The sequence below is a fragment of the Phyllostomus hastatus genome, unplaced genomic scaffold, assembly GCF_019186645.2.
Source record: "Phyllostomus hastatus isolate PE091 unplaced genomic scaffold, TTU_PhHast_1.1 phas_contig_80, whole genome shotgun sequence".
Lineage (NCBI taxonomy): Eukaryota > Metazoa > Chordata > Mammalia > Chiroptera > Phyllostomidae > Phyllostomus > Phyllostomus hastatus.
In genome coordinates, this window is record NW_025333960.1 from 23,108,072 (window position 1) to 23,134,259 (window position 26,188).

General features: G+C 40.3%; 1 protein-coding gene across 5 annotated transcripts in view; it reads right to left on the reverse strand.

Annotated features, from left to right (window-relative positions):
* Nucleotides 1–26,188, reverse strand: part of CHST9 (carbohydrate sulfotransferase 9) — a 230,332-nt gene that overhangs the window by 28,697 nt on the left and 175,447 nt on the right. For all 5 annotated transcript variants that reach the window (XM_045850081.1, XM_045850083.1, XM_045850084.1 and 2 more), the window contains one exon: nt 8,186–8,223. In XM_045850081.1, the coding sequence (XP_045706037.1) occupies nt 8,186–8,223 (38 nt within the window). The remainder of the gene's footprint in view (nt 1–8,185; nt 8,224–26,188) is intronic.

Sequence of the window (26,188 nt, forward strand, 5' to 3'; positions counted from 1 at the left end):
ATACAGACCTATCAATAGTCACTTTAAATATAAATGGCTCAAATGCTTCAGTCAAAAGACAAAGGGCAGCTGAATAGATAAGAAAATAAGACCAATACATATCCTGTCTACAAGAGACTCACCTCAGTATAAAATATACACACAGACTAAAAGTGAAGGGATGGAAAAAGATATTTCATGCAAATGGAAAGTGAAAAAAGCCGGGGTAGGAGTACTTATATCTGACAAAATAGACATTAAAACAAAGGCTATAGTAAGAGACAAAGAAGAATACTACATAATGATCAAGGGAGCAGGCCAACAGGAGAATATAATAACCCTTGTAAACATTTATGTACCCAACATAGGAGTACCTAAATAAGTATAGCAAATCTTGATGCACATAAAGGGAGAGACCAACAGTAATATAGACATAATAGGGGATTTTAACACCCCATTGACATCTATGGATAGATCTTCTAGCAGAAAATCAACAAGGAAATGGCAGCCTAAATAACACACAAGATCAGACAGATTTAATTGATATTTTCAGAGCATTTCACCTGAAAGCAGGGTAATATACATTCTTTTCAATGCTTGGAACATTTTCTAGAAGAGACCACATATTAGGACACAAAACAAATCTCAATAAATTTAAGAGTACTGAAATCATATTGAGCACCTTCTCTGTCTATAATGGGTAAAACTAAAAGTCAACCACAAGAACAAAAAAACTGAAAACACACAAAGACATGGAGGCTAAATAATATGTTACTAAACAATGAATGGATTAACAATGAGATCAAGGAAGAAATCAAAAGACACCTTGAAACACATGAAAATGAGGATGCAACAACCCAAATCTATGGGACACAGGGAACACACACCTAAGAAAAAATTCATAGCATTACAGGCCTATTTCAAGAAACAAGATAGACCTCAAATAAACAATCTAAGTTACACTTAAAGGAACTTGAAAAAGAACAATGAAAAAACCCAAAGTGATTAAAAAGAAGGAAATAAAGATCAGAGAGCACAAATAAATATAATAGAGTCTAAAAAAACAATACCAAAGATCAATGACACTAAGAGCTGATTCCCTGAAAAGATAAACAAGAGTGACAAACCTCTTAGCTGACTTAACAAGAAGAAGAGAGAATCCAAATAAATATTATCAGAAATGAAAGAGGAGAAGTAACAATTGACACCAAAGAAATACAAAGGATTGTAAGAAGATATTAAGAAAAACTATATATATGCCAATAAATTGGACAATCTGGAAGAAATGGATCAATTCCATGAAACATAAAATCTTCCAAAATTGAATCAGAAAGAATCAGAAAATATGAATAGACAGATTACAACTAATGAAATGGAAGCAGTAATTTAAAAAACTGCCAATAAACAAAAAAGTCCTAGACTACATGGCTTCACAGGTAAACTTTACTAAACATTCAAAGAACTAACACCTATCTTTCTCAAATTATTCGAAAAAATGAAAGAACAAGCAATACTTGTAAGCTCACATTATGAGGCCAGCATTGTCCTAATTTCAAAACCAGGTAGACACTACAAAGAAAGAAAATTATAGGACAATATCCCTGATAAACATAGATGTTACAATCTCCAAGAAAATATTAGCAAACCAGATCCAGTAATACATAATAAGATTATACACCAAGATAAAGTGGGGATTATTTCAGGTATGCAGGGTTGGTACAATATCTGCACATCAATAAATGTGATACATTACATAAACAAAATGAAGAATAAAAATTACATGATCATATCAATAGATGCAAAAAAAGCATTTCATAAAATCCATCACCCATGTAGGATAAAAACTCTCAGCAAACTGGAAATAGAGGGAACATAACTCAATGTAATAAAGGCCGTATATCATGAACCCACAGCCAACATCATACTCAATGGGCAGCATTTCTCTTCAGATCAGGAACAAGACAGGAATGTTTGCTTTCATCACTCTAATTCAACATACTACTGGAAGTCCTAGCCACAGCTATCAGACAAGAAGAAGAAATAATAGGTATCAAAATTGGAAAGGAAGAAGTAACACTGTCATTATTCGCAGATGGCATTATATAGGCACTGATGGCACAGATGGCACTGTATATAGGGAATCCTAAAGATGCCAACAAAAAAACTGCTAGAACTGATAAATGACTTCAGTAAAGTAGCAGGGTACAAAATAAATATCCAGAAATCAGTTGCATTTTTATGCATCAACAATGAAATATCTTAAAAGGAAACTAAGAAAACAATCCCATTTAAAGTTGCATCAGAAAAAATTCCTAGGAATAAATTTAACCAAGGATAGAAAAGATGTGTACCCGAAAAATGACAGGACACTGAAGAAAGAAAGTGATGAAGATACAAATAAATGGAATCATATACCATGTTCATAGATAGGAAGAAATAACATTATTAAAATGTCTATACTATCCAAACCAATCCATAGACTCAATGCAATTCCTGTCAAGATACCAAGGGTGAATTTCACAGAACTAGAACAAATATTCCAAAAATTATATAAAACCACAAAAGACCCTAAATATTGACAGCAATCTTAAGAAAGAAGAACAAAGTTGGATGAATTGCATTACCTGGTATCAAACTATACTACAAGGCCATAGTAATAAAAAAAGCATGGTATAAGTGTAAAGCAGACATTTACAAGGCCTGTCCATAAAGTATCCATTCATGTAATATAAAAAATAGAGCTATTTATTGAAGATATAAGATACAAGAAACATTATCCATAGGACATTAATGCCTCAATCCCCTTTAAAGTAGGTACCTTGGGACCTCACATAGTTTTCCCAATCACCATCAGTTGCCCTATCATATTTTCCTGAATCTCATTGACATTCTGAAATCTTTTCCCTTTCAAAGGTGATTTTAGTTTTGGGAAAAGCCAGAAGTTGCAGGGCACCAAATCTGGGCTGTAGAGGGGTTTGAGTCACCTGGGTAATTTTATGTTTCACCAAAAAACTCTGCATGAGACATGATGCATGAGTGGGTCTATTGTTATATTGAAGCTGCCAGATACCAGTTGCCCATAGCTGCAGCCTTCTGAATTATCTGAATAATTTCCACAAAGGAATATTCAAGCTAAATGCAAAATTTGATACAGATTCATTGCCCTACTTGCTTAGGGCAAAACACTAAATTTTGAATGTGATGGCCACACAGTACACATGCTCACTCAATGGCATCTACCACCCCCACTAACTAGTACTGTTCAGGCATCATCACTGTTCACACATGTGCATTTGAGTTCACTCTCTTTTGCTGCCAGGATATATCAATGTCACACAAACTGTTCTTATTTTATTAAGAACAGCTGGACTTTTTCTGTACAGACCTTATAGATCAATGGAAAAGAGTAGAGAGCCCAGAATAATCCCATGTCATTATGGTCAATTAATATTTGAAAGGAAGCAAGAACATATAATGTGGTAAAGGCAGACTTTTCAGTAAATGGTGTTGGGAAAAACAAACAAAAAAGCATGAAACTAGGCCTTCTTACACCATACACAAGAATAACTCCAAAATGGATTAAACACTAAATGTAAAACTTAAAACCATAAAAATCCTAGAAGAAAACATAGGCAGTAAAATCTTGGACATTGCTCATAGCAATATTTTATATGATATTTCTCCCCAGGCAAGGGAAACAAAAGAGAAAAAAACCCAAATGGGACTATCTCAAACTAAAGAGGTTTTGCACAGCAAAGGAACACTTCAACAACATGAAAAGACAACCCACTGAATGGGAGAACATGTTCACCAATGATAAATTTAATAAGGGGTTAATATCCAAAATTTGTAAAAAAAAAAAACAAACCCCATAAAACTCAACACCAAAAAAACCCCAAACAAACAATCCAATTAAAAATAGGCAAATAACTTGAATAGACACTTCTTCAGAGAGAAGATACAGATAGCCAACAGATATAGGAAAAGATGCTCAGTGTCACTAATCATCAGGGAAACACCAATTAAAACCACAATGACATCAGATATCACCTCCCACCTTATGAGGAACCACCTTTCCTGGTTTCAGAAGCTGTAACCCCCCATGGCTGAGGCTGAATAAAGGACCTTGGGACCATAAGCCACTAAGGGGACAAAGCTTATCTCCCTGGCAGGGGGACCACCTCTGCCCCTTTTAATTCACCCTGCTAGGCACTGGGCAGATGACTGCCCATTGATTGGTTAGTCAGTGATGGGTAAGATTCCTCAAGGAGGGATAACCTAAGACAGGCACGGTCACAAAGGGGCCCTCAGGGAAGGACTTGGGGGGCTATAGGAAAAGGGGATGATGGACTCTTACCCCTTGTCTTTGACATAGCCTGAGTCCTCATTCTGTCTGTGAAAAGTCACCTAATCTCTTGGCTGCCTTATTTCCCCTGCCTGAATTAAGCCTGAAACAATGTCAAAGGGCGGGCCAGCCCTGGGCAGGAACAGGTGGTTCCCCGGGGCTATCAGGCCTAAGAAAGAATGAATAAAATCCTGTGAAACCTGCTTTGCTAAGAATGTCCTCCATTTTCTGATAAGGATCCAAGTGTGAAATGAGTTTGTTCCCCAAAGTTTTATGGCTCTTTAGCTAACTGACCTTGACTCAGAAGAAGCCCTCATAGTTCTCTGAATGTTATCTATTGTTTGATGATTACTGCCTGACAATGATTAATGAGTTTTACCTATATTCCTGTGCAAATTGAACTCAATATGAGCCCATTGAGGAACAGGCTCCTGGCCCTTCTCCTTTGAGAAACTGGTTACCTTTCCTCCCCAAGCAGATCACATCTTGGTAGACTTATTCTCATCTGTGGTGGCTGGCGGGGGAGGGCCCTGTGCATGGAGTGCACCCCCTGACCTGTTAGAATGGCTATCACCAATAAATAAACAAACAACAAGTGCTGGTGAGGATGCAGAGAAAAGGGAAGCCTTGTGTACCATTGGTGGGAATTTAGATTAGTATAGTCACTGCAGAAAGCTGTATGGTTACCTCAAAAAATTAAAAGTAGAACTGCCTAATGACCCAGCAATGCCACTTCTGGGAATCTATCTGAAGAAACCTAAAACACTAATTCAAAAAAGTATATGCACCCCTATGTTCATTGCAGCATTATTTACTATTTACAATAGCCAAGATATAGAAGCAGCCCAAGTGCCCATCAGGAGATGAGTGGATAAAATAGCTGTGCTACATTCATACAATGGGGTACTACTTGGCTGTACAAAAGAGGGAAATCTTACCTTTTGTGACAGCATGGGGGGACCTGGACAGCATTATACTAAGTGACATAATTCAATCAGAGAAAGACCAGTACCATAAGATCTTGTTACAGAACAGACCCATGAGGGGGGCAAGATACTATTACTGAATGGACCCCCCATTTTCCCAGGGTCCCCCTGTACTAGGTTTGCCTTTCTTGCCACTAGGGAATTATAGCTCTCAATGACACAGATTGGTGAAAAGGAAAGGAAGTATTTATTCAAAAGTTATACAGACTTAGACGTCTTCATTAAAATCCCAAAGTCCCTTAAAACACCCACAAACAGACATGGTCCTTCCTCCCCACCTTTGTCCAGTCCGGGGTACCATATCTCAGGAAAAGAAATAGAAGTCTGTGGCTCAGGTAGCCCCTAGTTCTTCCCAGTAATCCATGCTCTGCTGGCAGGCCTCCTGCAGTTCCCAGCCCCATCAGCTGTGTCACTGGGATCTCCAGTTCTTAATCCAAACCCACATGGCATCTTCTCCCAGCCCACCAGTAAGAATCCTTTTACCCCTTTCCTTCCTTCAGCATCTCTCCTGCATTCTTTCAAAATGCTATGGGAGAGCTCCGCATTGCTGCTACATCTTGCTTTCCAGCCTCCTAAGCTGTGTGGCAAAGGGAGCCCCAAAGCCGCATGGTTCCTCCCTCATGAGGGAGGGTCCCGTGTGGGTCCAACCTGTGTGGTTGCCATGTCTGGGTTTCAATCCCAGAGCCAATCTTCCTCTGCAGCCCCATTTCTGACTTTTCCCACAACTGGCTACACCTGCCAGCATTCTTATATATTTTCCAGCTTTTCTGGGCTGCCATAGTAAGTCCAAGCAGGCATGGCCCTGGAGCATGGAGCCAACCATCTCCAAGCTCTCCTGCAGGCACTGTAACCAGGGGTAGTTGCCTCCCAGTTGCATCCTGGGATGTAGTCACTTCCATCCCCCTGGCTCAAAGTGTGGCCACAGGCATTTTTAACATATCCCTGAAACCAGTTAAAAGTCATAGATATGTAAAATGACTGTTCTAAAGGTTATTTGTAAAACTGTTCGTATGCAAAAATAACTCAGTGGCCCTGCTCCAAGTGTCCTATCCCTCAGTTCAGACTTGTAGGGGTGAGGATATCCTATATTTTTAACATTTCCTGGACACCCTGAGTCTGGACCCCATTATAAACCCCTTTTTTGGCAGGGGGGCAGTGCTGGCTGCATCCTGTTACAATCTCACTTATATGTGGAATCTAATGAACAAAATAAGCTAACAAACAAAATAGAAGCAGACACACAGGCACCAAGTCTGTCAGTGGGCAGGAAGGTTGGGGGCTGGGTAAAAAAGGTGAGGAGAGTAAGCAAAAAACCCCCCAAAACCCAAAAACCCCTCATAGACACAGACAACAGTATGGTGATTACCAGAAGGAAAGGGGGAGGTAGGAGAGGGTAAAGGGAGAAAAAGTGGTGACGGAAGGAGACTCGAACTGGAGTGGTGAACACACGATACAAAACACAGATGATGTATTATAGAATTTTACACCCACCTGAAACCTATATAACCTTGTGAACCAATTTTACCCCAAGAAATTCAATTAAAAACAAAAGAAGAAAATAGGTCTCTTTATAAGGAAAAGTATTTTGTATGTGACTTACATAAGTAAGAATGATATTAATAGACTCCACTGTGTAACTGTTGTTTGGCCTTACCAAACCCCTTGAGCATATACAAATAATTGAAAATGCAGTGATAAAGAAACTAAGCTGAAAGGCAAATAAACTGTTTGAAATGGCTAACTGATTTTTTCATTGCACAATGATGGCGTTTTTTCAAGTATTCAGATGGCTGCTACTTTGAGTCAATATTTACATTTATATTCAAAAGCAAAATGGTACCTGATAAGCATTAGATCGTGCCTACAGTCTAGTATTTGCAGTACAGCACATTGCCAAATGACTTAACAATTTTTAAAGCTTGATGAGTTACGGGGCATCTGGCACAGATTAGTTACAACTGGCACTTAATTTGGGTGGAAAGAGAATGGGAACTAGAATGGGAACTTATTTCAAAGACCACTGGGAGAAGACTTTGAAAAATGTACCCTTGAATTGCATAAATGTAGATTTACCACTCTTCTTGACCAGGGTGGGTTATAATTTATGCCCTAGGAGAACAGCAGCAGCAAAAGGCATGGAGGTTTGCGTTCACCAGCGAAACCTGAGCACAGTTTGCCTCGGGTCAGTGCCTGCGTTCCCCAGTCTAGCGGCACAGGCAGCCCTGGGGGAAACCGTAGCTGGCCTGGCCTGGGGGAGGGGACGAGGGGGAGGGAGCCCAGAAGCGGCTGGGGAAGGCCGGCCATCCTTGGTTTGTGTGTGTGGCCGCATGTCACAAATAAATTAGTAGAAAGACCGGATGAGAGGGCAGTGACGCAGGCAGGAAGACTGACTAACTGCGGGTAGACATCAAACACCACAGTGGAAAGTCAACTTGTATGATTCCACGGCGAGGGGTTCATCTCTTAACTGTTTGGGAGGGGGTGACTGGGTGAATTGAAACTTGGGAAAATCACAGAGAAGAGTCACCTTAGTTAAGGGAGAAGTAGATAAAAGCATCTATTGGCACCCATGATGCTATCGATGCAGAGGTCAGGATAAGCTCAGAGGGTTGCGTACTCAGCAGTGGTGGCAGAGTCTCCGTCTCCACTGCGTCCCCCGCTTGGGGAGGATGGTGTGGAGGGAGGCACTGAAGTGGGGAGACAAGGGAACTGCATGAGCACCTCCATCTGATCGATTTTTGTCGGTCAACACACACATCGCTCATACCCAATAATCAGCAATGCCTTTTGTATATTTTAAAATATTTACAAATGCTTAATTATTAACATGTAAAGCAGAATTATATATTACAATTTATGAGAAGGGAGGAAATACCTTGTCGTTGATATGTTCCTGGATTTTTTCTCTAGTCACTGAAAGAGAAAGCAAAAAGAAATTTAACATGAAAGTATGCAAATGAATAAAATGCAGTACTAGTTTTGCTCTGTTCTCACTCGAAACTCCAATAGCAGCACAGGCTCTCTGAGCAAGGATTTGTATCATAACATGAATGTTTGCAATCACTTGGATAACTGGAATGAAAAAAAAGTCAAAACCTAAAAAGACCACATTAGACAAACACTAAATGACATGGACCGGAAAGAGTATGAAACTCCCGCAAAGAAATGGTGAAGAGATGAAAAGGACCAAAGAAAAATTCAAACAGTATCCAGTCAAAGGTTTCCGAACAATGACAACCTGTCAGGTGGGGTACTACCACTGAGCTGATGCAACCCTGAGGACTAGACCAGGAGATTTAAAGGCAGAAGCGTTACTTTTAAAATCTGTTGTCTTCCCTGTGAAGGTGATAAAGATGTTATTATGTTTTGTTGTTATAGGACTGCTGGAGATTAGTGAATGTACACACCAACAGTTCTATAAATGGTATCTTGGTCAGGACAGAAACAAGTCAGAGTAACATATAAAGGCAACATAGGGGTATAACTAATAAAGATTCTAAAATAATAAACCTTAGTCATTGCAAAAATAGCCCGAGAGTGATCAACGTCGCATTTGTCTTACACAGAAGGAAAAGAATCCTTAGTAATAAAAAAACCCAACAAGCCACCAGGAAAGATAGGAAAGAAGTAATTGTGTGGCACTGCAGTTGTTATGTGCTTGTGAACATCTTGGTGTGAGACGTACATGTTACTAAACATGTCCTTTTAAAATTTTAACTAAGGTAATGGTGCAGTCACATGCATTGGTAAGAAATAATACAGACAGACCCTGTCTGTGTACACTTGGCCCAGTTCCCCCCAGTCGTGACACCTGAGTGATCCATGGCACAGCATCACTGCCAGGACATGACGTGGACGCAGTCAGGACATGGAGCATTTCCGTCACCACAAGGATGCCTCACGTTATCCTTTTATCTTTGCATCCATTGCCTCCCACCCCTACATTTTGAGCCAGCCACTACTGGCTCTGGCTCCCTGACGAAAGGAAAGGTTCATGGGTTAAAATCATTAGGTGGAGGATCTTAGGGCCTGAAGGTGGCAACTGGTGAGCTCTGCATCTTACCAAATACTTGGCTTTGTGCCAGCAGCTCTTTCTGTATTAGTCCTCAATTGATTTTCCAAGAGTTTAAAGTGTCCTAATAACAGTGATATTTTTTTCCTCCTATTTTATTCAACATCTGTAGTATCCTAGCTCTGTATTAAGAACCTGGTATGTGCTCAGAATTGTGGGAATTGACATGAAGGACTGAGAGTAAATGCCAGACAACTTACAACATCATATTTTACAATTTTCCTGAAGATTAGCATTACTTTAATTGTCTTTTTAGTGCAAATTTCCCCAAATTTTCACTGTTTTCTTTCTTTAAACTACTATTGACTAAAATAAAGTTCCTTAGCACAGCTACAGTGAACAGAGAGGCTTCTTCTTCATTGTATTGCATGGTGTGTAATAGGGGTCAGGGGTCGTGGCAGGCTGAGCAGCACCAGGCAGGCTTAACTTGAGAGCGCCAGTTACAAGCAGGAGCCCAGGACGCAAACCTGGGCTGTGTCTCGGGATGACAAGACAAACTGGACACAAGTTTTCCTGGTAAAGGTCAGAGGGGGTCCAGGGTGTGTGCTATCTGTCCAAATAAAGAAGAGGAGGGTGACTTGGTGATATAAGTGGCAGGGGATACACCTGTATTTTGGAGAGATTTAGGTATCACAATGCACATAATTCCAGGAACAAGGCAGGAGCCACGCTGGGAGACTGAGAGGTAAGGCAAGGGCTGAGTGAGGAGGTCACAGGGCAGCCTTGCTGTTCCCGAGGTTAGGGAATTGGTTGAGGGTCATGGGGACTTGGGAGCCAACTAGACCATTTCTGTGAGTTACAGCTATTTAAATATAAGAAAAATGATCTCCTCCCTTGAGCTCTGAAAACTCGCATAAATTAAAACTCATAATTATATAATTATTTTGTGGCCCTAGTCATCATGATTGCTGCTAATGATAATCTTTTTCTCTTGCTTATGGATAATCATAGCCTGGTGGGGATGTAAATGTTCCCTGGCCGATGCACAAAAAAAGGAGGGAATCCCACTTAAAACCTAAGTCATCCCCAAATTTATTCAAATCGTATGTGAAAAGAGGAATGGAATTTAGGGGATAAATTTTAACTGCATAAGCCATTGCTAATAAAAGATTAAGAAGTATGTGGTTTAGCATCTTTTAATTATTTTTTCTAGCATCTTTAATATACAATGTTTGAAATCTCTGGTTGGATCAACATTATTTTGCTCAGAGGTTTGTGGACTTTGCATACTGATTCTTTCCTGTTTCCAAGTACATTTGCTTTTAGGCTATTTTTATTCACTTTAAAGGAATTTTAATAACTTTCTGTTGACAGCATGGACAGCTGGTCTTGAGAATTAAAGAAAATTCACTTGCTGACTGAGGAAGGAAGTGACATCAATGAGCTTCTAAAGTCAGCCCAGAGGGGGAAATTGGCTTGTGAGAGAGTAGCCTTTCATTGCACTGTATTTATCGAGAGATGCCTTGAGATGCAAATTGCGGTATCAATCAAACCTACGGTGCCTACCTCCAACCAACTTAGTGCAAACTGAAGAACACTGAGAAGAAAAAGGATGAGAAGTGCAGGAGCCTAGGGGCTAAGTGAATTACGGGAGCTCAGGATCCCCCCTCTCTCTGCTGATACTTCACTCTCTGTCAAGCCTCTTTGTCTAGAAAATGAGTTTGATGTAAACTGTTGGTCGAAGTTGTCCTTTTTCTAAGACAGACGGCTAATAAGAACATGTACTTATATATTCATATATAGTGCAGACTTGTTACCCTGTCACCTTAACCTAGAGTGCTGTCAACTGCTTTTTATCCCCCATTGAGAGCTATCTGGAAACAGGGATATTTAGGTATCATAAACTGCCACACCCTTGACATCTTGATATTTTTAAAATTGGTATTCATTGTTCATAACTCTATCACAGAAAAAAGTCAGGTACCAAATCTGCACTTTAAATAGTTATCATTGTCATCATAATGAATGGCTTCATTCTTCACCGTCATCAGAAAACTTACCTCTGAAGCTGCAGTTACCCATTTTTCTAAGATAACCGTGCTGCAGGCGCATAGAATGTGTTTGTGTATGGGTGTGTATTGTGAACATGAATGTATGTGTGTATATATACACACTTGTGCGCCAGATAGGAAGAAAAGTGCATACACAAATTTTATGGTTGTGACCCCTGGCTGGTGTGGCTCAGTGGATATAGTACTGGCCTGAGAACCAAAAGGTTACCGGTTTAATTCCTAGTCAGGGCACATGCCTGGGTTGTGGACCAGGTCTCCAGATGGGAGTGTGCCCCAGACAACCAATTAATGTTTCTCTCCCTTTCTTTCTCCCTCCCTTCCCATCTCTCTAAAAATGAATAAATAAAATCTTTAAAAAATAATTTTTATGGTTGACCTGAAAAACTAAATTGATGACTATTTCTTAGCTCATTCTAGAAAGTGTCTGAGGTGGCTACGGTGATAGTTCAGTCACAGTTAAATAATTTGAGTTATCAATCTGGAGTCAAATAGAATTTAATTTAGCTCAAAAGATAGGCATATTAATGCTGGCTTCTTTTCCTTAGCTATAAAATATTTGGGGTATTCAATTAAATTTTCACATTTTATGAGCTTATATATGTAATCTGAATCACTTAAAAATATTGGTAAAGTGAGCCCTGGCTGGCGTAGTTCAAGTGGATTGAGCAGGGGCTGCGAACCAAAGTGTAGCAGGTTTGATTCCCAGTCAGGGTACATACCTGTGTTGCAGGCCATGACCCCCAGCAACCACACATTTATGTTTCTCTCTCTCTCTCTTTCTCCCTCCCTTCCCTCTCTAAAAATAAATAAATAAAATCTTTAAAAATATATTGGTAAAGTGAAAAAGGATGGATGAGGTCTCAACAGCTGTAGATTTCAGGCCAAAGGACTTTCCGATTGTCTCCAAGCCTGGACATCCTTTGACTTTATCAAAACCCACCCTTCTGATCCCACCGTGCAGTGAGTTGTAATGCACGTCTGTGCTGTACAATATGCTGGGTGCTCTGCAGGTGTAGAAGTAAAGCAGATGAAACATGATGAGCACACTAAAGAAGGAACAACAAGAAATCAGGAGCTGTAAGGAATTTATTGGTAATTGTATGGTCAGTCAGGTCAAAAGGTACTTAAATATTGATAGAGTACACATAAAAACATAATCAGTAAACTCCTTTGGTGATTTTATTTTTAGATCTGACACTAAAAGCAAAAGCAACAAAAGCAGAAGTAAATAACTGGGATGACATTGAACTAAAAGGAAACCATAAATAAAATGAAAAAGAGACATATGAAATGGAAGACAATATTTACAAGCCATATATTTGATAAGAGATTAATACCCAAAATATATAAAGAACTCATATGACTCCAGAGCAAAACAACCTAACAAACATTTGGTTTAAAAATGGGCAGAAAATCTGAACAGACATTTTCTTAAAGAAGACATGCACAGGGCCAACAGGTACACGAAAAGATCAGAGAGATGCAAATTAAAACCAATGAGATACCTCCTCACACCTGTTAGAATGACTGTTATCAGCAAGACAAGAATGACAAGTGTCTATGAGAATGTGGAACAAAGGTGCGCTCACTGTCGGTCGGAATGTAAATTGGTGCATAGTTTTCAATCGTGCAAAACTATGGGGGTTCCTCAAAACATGAAGAATAGAACTACCACACGATCCAGCAGTTCTGCGACTGAATATCTATCTGAAGAAAACAAAGCACTAACTCAAAAAGATATATGAATCCCTTGCAGAATTATTTATAGTAGCCAAGGTTTTAAAACAACCTAAGTGTCCATAGATAAATAAGTGAATAAAAAATGTAGTATACTTATACCATGAAATATTATTCAGTCATAAAAAAGAATGCAATCTTGCAATTTGTGACAACAGGGATAGACTTTGAGGACGTTCTGCTAAGTGACGTAACTCAGACGGAGAAAGATAAATACTGTATGATCTCACTTGTATGTGGACTCCAAAAAAGAAACACCCAAACCATGCTCATAGTTACAGAGAACAGATTGGTGGTTGCCAGAGGCAGGGTGGGTGGAGGGTGGAGGAAGTGAAATGCGTGAAGGGGGTTAAAAGGTACCAAAAGAGGCATCTATTTATTTATTTTATAATGAAAAGCATATTCTTTTTAAAGATAACTTATCATATAAATAATACAAGTTCATTGCAGAAAAATGTAGATTTAAAAACAGGAAATTTGCAAGACCCATAATTATACAACCAGAGCAATCCTCTTAGTCTGTTTATCCAGATCTTATATTTAAATAACAAATATGTACTATATTTCTATTTTTTATAAAAATTAAGCTTCTGTTAAAAAAGGTATTTAAATCTTGATATAGTAGAAATGGTGATAGATTCACTTTCAGACTTTTCTAGTCTTGACTTTGCCATCATTAGGCTGTATGATATTTGGCAAATCACTTCACTCCTCTAGTGCATAATGACAGTGTTGGAAATACAGATGGTCTCTAAAGTCGTTTATAGTTACTTAAGTTCTCCAGTCCTAGAGAATAAGAGAGATCGAACATTTCCACAGAATTGAAATAAGTAAAAAGAGAAGAGGTCATATTTGGTGCAGGGGCTTGGTGCGGGGGCTTCATGGAGAAGATAGCATTTGCTTTGGGTGGGATATTAACAGGAGGTTGGAGAAAATGTATTTCACACAAAAGGAAAAGAATGTGCAAAAGCACAGAGCCAGGAAATGCATGTGGTGTGTGGGGGGAGTAGTAACTAGTTCTGCTTGACCGAAGCGTAGTCTGTATATTGGCAAGTAATAGGGATGAGGCAAAACATGCAATGATCGAGCAATATCATGGAGAGCCCTAAAAATCTCCCCTTAGGTAAGGGGAGATTTTGACATTTATATGCTTGGGAGTTCTAGAAGATTTTTGAGTCAGAGAGTGATTAAAACTGTTTTAAGAAGATCAATTTAACAGTTGTAAGGCTGGAGGATGGGTAATTCTGGTCAGGGGAGGGAAGAATGTCGGTGAATGTGACAAATTGTGAGTTGAAAGGACTTAATTCAGGCGAGGGGCTGGGGCAGCAGGACAGAGGTAAAAAATGAATTGAAGAAGAGCAAGATTTTAAGGCTGGCTACTTGGAAGGAGGTGCTCTTAGTGCAAAAGTGGAGACAAGGAAATAGGGTCTAAACAAGTGAATTCGGTGAGCAACGGTAGAGGGGGGATGATCCCCTCAGTTCAGCATTTGATAAGTTTCACATACCAACCAGTAAGACACCCACGGGAGGCAGAAAGTGAGCTGGGGATCAAGAGGCAATCTTCTGCAGACGCATGCTAGGGGAAGCTACGGCACCCAAGACTCTTTTTAAAGTATAGACAGGGAAATAAATACCAGTTTAAACTTTGAGAAACAGTTGTATTTTATCTGACAATTTTGATGCCTCACTAGGTAATGTAAAGCAAAATTTACCTTGTCTTCAGTGAACAGGACACTGCTTCCGAGCTAATACTACCAGGAAGTAGCAAGCTAGGAGTGTGCTTTCAGAGCTCCCTGGTCTCGGATTTTAGTCAAAGGCTACAATTCCAATTTGCTTTTTCTTTAACACATCAAGCAATTAACTGAATTCTCTGTGCATACTGATGGGGTATCCAACAAACGTAACTCAATTCTGACACCACATACCCAGAATTAGTACCAGATCTCAAAGGTTAAGGGCTCAGCCGCATATCTCCCCCCAGCCCCCCACACCAGTTGCAAGTTCCTGTATTCCTGACACACCGGTTTCAGGCTGTAGATGGGAGGTTACCATGACTGAGTGGCTTGAAGAGTTCAGAGAAACACTTTACTTACAAGATCATCAGTTTATTTTTAAAAGGACTATAACTCAGGAATAACCAAATTAAAGAGATGCATGGGGGGGGCAAGGCTGCCACGCCCTCTGGGGGCACACCACTCTAGCAGCACCTCCGCGCGTTCACCAACCTGGAAACTCTCTGAACCCTGTCCTTTTGGGGTTTTATGGAGGTTTCATCACACAGCATGATTTCCCTCCCTCCTTCCTTCCTGCCCCCTTCCCTGCCTCCTGGCCCCCCCTCCCTCCTTCCCTTCCCCCTCCCTCCCTCTCTCCCTTCCGTCTTTCCTTCCTTCCTTTTTTAAATCACTAGCCACTGGCTAAAGATTCAACCTCCAGCCTCAATTCCCTCACCAGAGGTGAGGGGTGGGACTGAAACTTCCAACACTCTAACCAAGTGTTTGGTGCTCTCGGCAATCAGCCCCTTCCTTAGGTGAGGTCTACAAGTCACCTCATTAACGTAACAAAAGACAACTTAATTGCTTTCAGCACTTGGGAAATCCAACAGTTTTAGAAGCTGTGCCAGGAAAAGGGACAAAGACCAAATCTGTGTTTCTTATTATAAATCACAATATCACAAAGGCAATCACAAGTTCTAGTAGGAGAAACTTACACCAATTTCCTTATTTATTAACTGGTGCTTATGAAACTTCAGGATTTATCCAAGGGCGGCAACCAGGTTAATGACAGAGCTGAGTGCAGAACACAGCTTTTAGTAATGCCTAAGAGTGAGAGCAAGTACATTAGTCCCTCCAACCCCCTTTGGGGATATGTTCCAAGACCCCCGGTAGATACCTGAAATCTTGGAGAGTACTGAACCCTACATATGCGATGTTTTTTCCTATGATTAAACACCTATGATAAAGCTTAATTTATAATTTAGGCACAGTTAAGAGATTAACAATAATAGCTAACAATAAAATGAAACAATTGTAACAATATACTGTAACAAAAGTTATGTGAATGGCTTTGGGGCCGTTATCAAGTAAAAAATAAGGGTTACTTGGGCTAAGCACCGTGACACCAGGACAGTTGAGCAGAAGACTACTAAGGTGGAGACTCTGGACAAAGGGATGATTCGTGTCCCTAGCAGGACATCACATTACTCAGTGTGCAATTTAAAACTTATGAATTGTTTATTTCTGGAATTTTCCATTTCATGTATTTGGGCTGTGGTTGGCCCCAGGTAACTGAAAAGGTGGAAAGTGAAACCACGGGTTGGGGCGGGGGACACTCCTGTAATCAGAATGTCTGAAAGTGGATCTCAGTTTCTTTACTCGTTGCCTGGTGGCCTTGGGCAAACAGCAACCTTTCTGAGCTTCCTCATCTGTGAAATAAGGACAGCAAACATATATATACTATAGATCCATTTTTGGTAATTCAATGACTTAACACATGCCAAGGGCTTAGCACAAAACCTGGCATCAGTAATGACTCTAGTTCTTGTTCTCCTGTGTCACACCAGGTTACCCTAGCTCAGGATAAAAAAACCCAGATTGTTTAAAATCCAGATGGAAGTTGTTTTTGAATGTGGTTAAGGAGAATAACAACACATTTCAAGACAACAGAGTATCTATTCTGGAATGACTAGAAATTATGGAAAAGAACTAGTAATATGTATTTTCAATGTCAAAAAATGAAAAAAAATTAGACTGAAATGAATAAATCATCTAGAACTTTTGTTCAGACAATTAATAAAAGCTAAAACATTTGGATTCCTATTTTTACCTTAACCAGATATCTCGGTCCTGCTCTTAACCTCCACTACCCGGACTGATAGACAGCAGGGGAGTCAGAATTCTGTGGCCTCTTCCAGTGGGCGGGGTGCAGGGACCAACTGAGCAAAGGTAACAGGACTTCCTGCGAGAAGTGGGGGGTCAATCAATGTCTCTCTAGTGAACCAACTCTGGTTCTCATGTAAAACATGCTTTGGGAAAAAAGGTATGCCCAATTTTCTGCTTACTTTTTGATGCTTTTTAGGATGTATTATAATATGGCACCTGAGAAATAATTTCTCCTTGATCAAACTTTAGACAGGTTCCTCTGAACCTTCTCCACTAGGCCTTGACCTTGACAACCCTGCCCTGACTTTTGCCTACCTAGCCCAGTCTTAGCAAGAATCCTGCTAAGGAAGTGTAATGAGAGTCCTCCCACCTGTGACATGTGGACACCCTAGATATCTAATCAAGTTTCACACCCCCCACCTTTGATGTCCAAACCCTCAGCCTGCCTTTAGCAAGAATCCTGTTAGGTCAGCTCAGGAAGAATTCCCCTACCCTGATGTCCCCCTTAGTAACTGCCCACCCACTGACCCCCACACTCTGCTCCCAGGCTACAAATCCCCTTCTGTCCTGACTGTGTTTAGAGGTGAGCACAATCTCTGTTCTCTCTGATGATAGCCCTGTAGTGACAATCCTAACCAGAGTCTTCCTTACCATTTTAAGTGTCAGAATAATTTTCTTCGACATACTTAACACTTTAGTATTAAATTTATTTTCTTTGTCTCAAATCCATTATCTGTCCCAAAACTACTGATTTTATGAGTTCATTATTAAATGTACGGATCCCATGCATTCTAGCTTTAATTATCCTTTGTGATGGCTCAGTCACTGAGGACACAGTCAATAGTGGACACTGAACCTCACAATGTTGCTTGTAGTAGGATCCACATTCTTATTACAAGCAAGCTTCCCCTTCACTCCCTAAACTTTGGAAGTGGTGAGAAATGTTAGCTCTGTTTTTTTCAAACCAAATGTAGATTTTTGAAATGGGATGCTGTTTTTTCTTTCAATTTCAAGCATTTTTTTTTAAACAACACTGAGTTGGGCCGGCTGGTTATTCTCAGGAACCTTTTAGGGTGCTGGAGACTACACAGACAGTCCATATGGATGCTTTTTTTCAATTACCTCTTTCCCGTACATCAACACTCGCCCACTTAAGGCTAGGAGTAGCTGAAAGGATTGTTAATGGGCTATAATTGTTAGTCTCCCAGCTCTTTGTACAGGATGTAAACATACCTCCGGAGAGTTTGTTTGGAAAGTGTAGATTACAGTTCTATGGAGAGAAGGAGTGAAGGTCATGCCCTTTCCAGTGGTCCCTGGGTATGATCAGTGGTCTCACTGTGGCATGTGGTTGGGCCTCTGGTCCAGGCAGCAGAGACCAAATGTAAGCAGGCAGCCTGTGGCTCCCACGGAGCGCCATTTTCCTGTATCAATATACCAGCTGTTTTCCTGTATAATACCAACAGATGCTTTGGCAATATTTCATCTCCCTCACTTTTATGTATATTTTTGGCACTTTGAGGAATTTTGCCCTTTGTTTGCTTGTTTTACATTTCAGAGGTCCTAAGTATATTTCAATCGCTGCTCCCTGCCAATGTTGGGGGAAAGGACAATAGGACGGCATGAGCAGGTGTCACGAAATCAGTTCTGTGGTGGGAACTGTTGTTTAACACCCAGGACAGGGTAGAAATAACAAAGCTGAATGTGATCTATTATAGCAAATTCTTTTTAAATCACCTATTTATTTGACATCATTAAAATTAGAGGGAAATAATTTCATAGTCATTTGAATCACAACTGGTTTGTAGCTTCTTGCTTTTGTTAAAAAAAGATTTTTGGATTTTGAAGTTCACCAGTTTTTTTTCTTAAGCAGGAAAATGGTTGATTCTCTTGATTCATAATTGTGACAGAATAATTTCTTTTGGTTTTGTTTTTTACTGTCCACCTAGAAAATGTATACCTCTGATCAAATCTGTTTTTTTTGCTAGGAAAGTAATAATTTAAAGAAGTAACTTAAACCCATGAAGCCCTAAACTATTTTATACATGAATCATTATATGATTTTCTATATTAAACTCTCCCATTCTTTTTTTCCTTGGAAAAAACAGGAAACATAAATATTTAGAGTGTTATGGCATTATCAGTATAAAGTAATAGACTAGTAATACTAGTAATAAGCTAATAATACTAATAGAGGCAAATAATACTAATTCTGCTGGAGTGCTATTCAATCCAGTGAGTACTTACATCAGTACAACTCTCCTTACATTTAAGTACACTCAAGTATTATGCATAAATAAGAATTTAAGATGCTAATTTATCTCCTCTCATTGTCTTGCTCATTCCATCATTATCTCTTGAACTAAGTTATGGTCATATCCAAAATATGAAAAAATTTTTATAAAATACAGATAAAATAAGTAAACTATAATTACCTGCACTCCTACCACCTATAGATAAGACCTGTTAACATTTTTAGCGTACCCTTCCAGATACTTTTTCTTTTTCAAAAATATCTAAAACAAGTTTTAAAAGAATTTTGTTCACTTAAATAATGTATAAATAATTTTTGCATGCCATTACATATTCTCAATGTACATCATTTGAATGGCTACATAGTATTTTTTAAAATATGCCAAAGCTTCTTTAACCCCTTCTTTATGATGTTTTGGTTTTTTTACTGGGTGTTCTTTTGAGGGCAGGAGACCTTATCCTATAGAACGCTGTGAGGAGTGTTCACATGAGTGTACCTTTGAGTACATCCATGGCCCTTCCTTTGCACAAATTACTGGAAGTAGATTGATGGATTAAAGAGTTTTACTAGGTGTCTAGTACTAACACTATAAATATTCCTGTAAGCTTAATTCCCAGTACTTATGTCAACTCTAAATTAAAAACAAATTGGTGGCAATTTTTTAGGAAACATGCTGTTTATAAATTCTATTGTTTTGTCTTTCATTTTTTTAAATTACAGAAGATCAACATTTTCATATGTTTATTGACACTAATATTTCCCCTTCTATTCATCGGCTTGGCTCCTTTTCTAATGGAGCATTTCTCTCTTTCTCATATTAATTTTTGCCTGTCTTTAATTTTTGGAATGTTTTTCCTAATTTTTTTTACATTTTTTAAATTTGTTGTTCAAGTACAGTTTTCTGCCTTTTACTCCCATCCCAGCCCACCCCCCAGCCCTCTCCACCTCCCTCCTGTCTCCACTCCCCCTTGTTATTGTCCATGTGTCCTTTATACTTGTTTCTGCAAACCCTTCCCCTTTTCCCCTGAAATTCCCTCCCTTCTCCCCTCTGGTCACTGTCAGCCTGTTCTCTATTTCATTGTCTTTGGTTATATTTTGCTTGTTTGTTTGTTTTGTTAATTAGGTTCCTGTTAAAGGTGAGATCATATGGTATTTGTCTTTGATTGCCTGGCTTATTTCTCTTAGCATAATGTTTTCCAGTTCTATCCATGCTGTCACAAAGGGTAGTGTTTTTCCTAATTTTTTAATTACATTAACTTATTTACAATTTTAGGCAATAAAAGGAGGAACCAATGATTGCAACAGTTAGTATTTAGTGAGCACTGACAATAACCAACACGATGCTAAGCCTGTCACTCAGTCTTCACAACATTTTTGCTGAGGTAAGGCCATGGGCATTTCCAGTTGTGCAGGTGATGGAGCCTGGGCTTAAAGAAGTCACGGTGGCTAAGATTGTAGAGCTGGGAAGGGGTGGGACCGGTCTCCTGACTTCTGAGCCTGCCGTCATGCCTTCCCTGGTTTCTGCTCTCATTGTCATGCTTGGAGAGGCATAGCTCTGTGTAGCTATTTGAAATAACAAGGTCAGTCTGTGTGTAAGCGTACAAAACAATATCTTCATTGTATTCTCAGAACAGTGTGTATAACTCATCTCCTTTAAGAAGTAGGTATGTTTACATATAAATAAAGAAGTCAGAGGACATATACTTGAATACTTGTTATATGTAGGGCCTGGTGGGAGGGAAATGATACTCTTTTTAATTTAGACACGTCTGTTTTTTCTTTAAAAAAACTTTAATTAGAAACATGTACTATGTTGATTTAAAGAGAATGATATTTCTGTTTTGGATAAGAAATCATGGTTGAGGCTTTGAATATGGCTTTTTTTCTTTGCACATTGGGACAGGCATTCATTTGCTTATCTACTTGTTCAACCATTTAAGATACATGTTTGAAAGTCTGCCTTGTGCTGGTGTTGGGCTGGACACGGGATACAAAGGTAGAAGGATATAATGAGTCCCTCTTCATGGTCTAGCAGGCAGCCCAACAGAACAATTCCAACATCAGGGATGTTAGGAAAAAGGCAGAGTACAGTCAGAACAGTGAGGAAGGAGGGCAAAGTCGGGCATCAGGGAGAACTTCTCAAAGGAGGTAGCATTTAAACAAAGACATTCCTACAGAAATTTCCCTTTGCTGATTGCCCCTGTCTCTGTAGCTGGGGTGGCCCAACTCTCCAGGGACTAACCTGGGGTTACTACATTACCTCTTGTGGTCTCTCCGCTCTATCCTCCCCCCACATTTTGGAAGTAGTCCTTTTCTAAATAATCCCTCCTTTACTTATTTCAATTTGAGTGTGACCTCTGTTTCCTAGGGACATTCACTGATACAAGTTGGCTTTGGCGTGGGGGCAGCTGCATCCCAACTGGGCACTGACAGAGCTCAGGACAGCAGTATCCCTGGGTGTGGCTGGCCTGTCACCTGGGTGCTGGGGTCAAGGCCACTGCACAAGTTCCTGGTGTAATGGGGAGAAACTAGCAGGTGGCAGGTGGGAGGTGGTAGAAGGTACTCTGTTGATAAATCAAGCAGGCAAATTCTGAAGACTTCTAGAAATTACTGTTGAGACACAAGGAAGCCTGAGAAACATAACTGATCTTATGATAAGTCTTTTTTGCTTGTTTTAACCTCTAAGGTGGATGTTTTCTGAGAAATAGTCATTACTTATATGAGGAAAGGGAGGCTTTCGTAAGTCATTTAATTTGCCCACTCATTCATCTAGCAGATACTGAGGCCATGCTGAGCAGTGGGTGCTGTACTGAAGATAAAGAGTGAACAAAACAGCCAAAACCCTTCCCTCACAGGGCAGATTTGAACCCAAGCCTGTCTGCCTGTCCACACCGTGTGCCTTCTGCTGCCTCAGGCTGCCTCCCTTCAAGGATTTGATAAAACCCCATTTTACCAACATATTACTTAAAAGACCCACTCCTCTGCCACTTTCAGGGACATTCCAGATCATGGAGCTACTTCAGCATCTTGTTTTCCAGATACACACCTTTAGTTAAGCCTGGTAGTCTCTCCAAGTTTCCAGAACTCTGCAGCCTGGTAAGTCATTACCATGACTAGTCATAAAAGCTAATGCTAGTACTTATTACTGAGCTGTTGGGTCTATTTTTAAGAACACAGAGAATGAAAAGATTAGCTGCCTACAAGCTCCCCCAGCTGTTCAAATGGAAAAACTTCACAGAGCCCTAGGGTGCCGGGCTGCACAGATTCAAGCTTGCATTTTTAAAAAGCATTAAAAAAATAAGTGAAACAACACTTCACGTGTAAGAGTTGAAACAACTCTTCAAATGTAAACACGTATTGCACACTAAAGACTATCCTGCAGCCATAGAATGTTGTGGTCAAGAGCACAGACCCAGCTGCCACACAGACATGGGTCCCAGTACCAACTCTCCCATTTACCAGCTCTGTGACTGCAGACAATTTACTTAGCATCTTTAAAGCCTGATTTCTTTTTCAAAAGGGGGGATTATCAGAATAATACCTACCTCAAGAGGTTGTCAGGTGGCCTGAATGACATAATGCATGTACCATAAGTAGCCAGTGCCTGCATGTAGTAAATGCTCAATAAATGGAGCCACTTTTTTCCACTTATCCATAGGATAAGTGAAAAACTTATTTCTTTAATTTTTAAAAAAATTTTCTTTAATTTAAAAAATATTTCTTTAATTAAAAGAAGTTTTCACCCTGGCTGGTGTAGCTCAGTGGATTGAGCACAGGCTGCAAACCAAAAGGTTGCCTGTTCAGTTTCCAGTCGGGGCGCAGGCCTGGGCTGGGGGCCAGATTCCCGGTGGGGGCCATGTGAGAGGCAACCCCGCACTGATGTTTCTCTCTCTTTCTCCCTCCCTTCCCCTCTCTCTAAAACTAAATGAATAAAAATTTTTTTCAATCAGTTGACATATTATATTAGTTTCAGATGTACAACATGATGATTAGGCATTTATATAACTTATAAAGTATAAGTGTAGCCACTCTTATTACATAGTTTATTTCTTTTACTTATCACAAGGAAGCAACAGGGAACTAACTGTGCAACCTAAGCATTTGTAGCTAAAATAAGTCACACAGCCTTGACTATGTCCAATCATTCATAAAAATAGACTCCTACACTAGACTTGGAAAAAGGCAGACACAAAGGTCATGGAATAGTGCTCAGGGCTAACCACAGACAAAGATATTTGCCTTCTGGAGCTTATTCTATACTCTAGAGGGGGACACAGTCAACACCTTAGAGATCTCACATGTAAGTGAGCTGTAGGATATTTCAGAAGATGGTAAGTGTTACAGAAAGAGACAAGGCAGAGAGGGGCAATGGAGCTGGGGTGTCAGGGCTATGGTGGGGACCTGGGGGTGCAGTGTAAATGCAGGTGTTCATTAAGGCAAAGACATTGACCTAGGGCTTGATGCAGGTGAAGGAGTTTGTTGGGGCTATCAGGCAAGGGGGTTCTAGACAGAGGAAGCAGCAGGGACCCCTAAAGTGAGAGTGTCTTGTCTTCATGTGTTTGAGGAACAGCAAGGACGCTGGAGTGGCCGGGGCAGATGGACATGGGCAGAGACCCAGCAGCTGAGGGTAGACCATGTGGGGCCTTGGAGGCCACTGTAACAATTCTGGCTTTTACTCTGAATGACATAGGAAGCCATGGCAGGGTTTGGGGCAGAAAAATGACATGATTTCACTTAACTTTAAGAAGGGTCTGCGTTAAGAATGAACTCTTGAAGGGTGAGCGGCTGCTGCAGAGATCCCAGTGAGAGCGGACTATGGTTCCCACAGGCTGATGGCCTTTTTCCCTGCCATGGGCTCTGATTTCAGATATCCTTTCGGGTGGGTGTGTTATAAAATGTGGTTTTAGTTTCAAATGCTGCTCAGTACTGAGAATGAAATCCAGTTTCTTCTCACGGCCCCTGTGATGACCTCTGCTTCCCTCCAACTTCATCCTTTGATACCCTTTCCTTGTTCACAGACTCCAGCCACACCGGCCTCTTTTTGGTCACTTGATTACCCCAAGTTCCTCCCAGCCTGCTGAGCATCCCCTTCATCCAAAGTACTCCTTCTTCCTGTCTCAGTTCAAACGTCTCATGTGAGAGAGGCCTTCCCTGACCAAGTAGCTTAAAGAGGGCTCTCCTGGTTATTCTTGGTCCCATTCCTCTGTGCATTTCCTTCTTGGCTCTTATTTACAAGCTGCCATTATATCACGTGTCAATCCTTGTTAGTTGTCTGTTTCAGTCCATTAGAACGTGAGCTCCATGACTGGTCAGCTGGGATGAGGCTGTTCATCTTGTTCCAAGTGGAATTCTCGGTGTCTAGAACAGCACCTGGTAGAATTAGGGACCTGAGACATGAATGCATGGACAAACAAATGAAAGGTGAGTCCCAAAGGGTAAGCTGGAGTTAATGGGCAGAGATGCAGGCCAGTGGATAAAGGGTCTCAGGGAAATGTAAAGAGGATTTCAAGTATCTCATAAAAACCTGTGGAAGTGACACTATCAGGAGTGTCCAACCTTTTGGCATCTCCGAGCTACACTGGAAGAAGAGTTGTCATCTTGGGCCATACATTACATACATTGCAACACATAATCACACACAAAAAATCTCATGATGTTTTAAGTAAATGTACGATTTGTGTTGGGCTGAATCCTGGGCTGCATGTGGTCCATGGGCCCCAGGTTGGACACGCCTGCTACACCATGAATTGGTTTTTGAACGCCAGGCTGGATACCATTGCTCTGAGTACACTGGGCACTTACCATATTCTGTTTTAATGGTCTATTTTTTATCTGTTTCCTCCACCAGGGGCTATGGACTGTTTGTTCTTCCTTTTATTCCTTGTGCCTAACCGCTTGACACATACTTTGCACCCAACTGTACTGTTCATGATTTCTAAGACTTTCGTGCTGAGCTCTCTAATTGGATCCTCATTAAAAATAAAATCTTATCATGAATCTTGTAGGGCCTTGGTGGAAAAACTTTGCACACATGCACGATCTTTCAGACATGTCGAGATGTTTCTAATCAAGCCACCATCTGAGCCACATGTTTTATTAGCTCTATTTTGTGGTGTTCCATCAATTCACAACCACATTACAAGATCCGAAGCATGGGATTTGGACTATGATTTATGACAATGTAGGGAGATGTTTATTTCCAATTTGAAGCTTTAAAACCTGATGCATTTTGAAATGAAAGAAATAAGGTATTGATAAAACGAAAATCAGGGTTTAGGACTAGGTAGTAGACACTGGTAGGCATTAGTAGGCACAGCAAAGTTCTCTAGCCAAGAGGAGGATGGTTAGTACCTAAGATATAGGCAAAGGCCATAGTTTCCACCTTTCCCAGTGACTTTCTGGAACACTGATGGGCCACTGGAAATAACAGGAAACATTTAGATTGAAGAAGCATGAAGAATGTGGGGAAGGAAGATGTGAGGGAAGACCAAGCTGCAAAGTATGTTTTCTGAATCTTAAAACTGCTATTGAGTTGGTTTCTGCTGAAAACCTATTAGTGGTTTTCGTATTAGGCTAAAATTATTTTAGGTTAAAAATTCAGTTTGTTTTTAACTGACTATATAATGTTTGTATGGTGCCTGGCAGCTTTCAGTCACTTCCACAATCCAGGATCTCATCAGGAAGCAAAGCAGATATTACCAGTTTCATTTTACAAATGGGAAGAGAGAGGCTCTGAGCTTTGGGCAACTTGCTCCAAGCCACAGGGCTGCTAAGTGGCGAGGCTACTAGCCTGGGTCTTCCAGTAGCACACCACTGTCCTGCCAACCTTGCTTTGCTTTATTAGATCAGTTTCTCCTAGGCCACCATCTCAGTAAGGGCATGTGCTTCCAGGAGAAGCCAGTGAGAAGTTCCGGAGCAGGACGGGGAA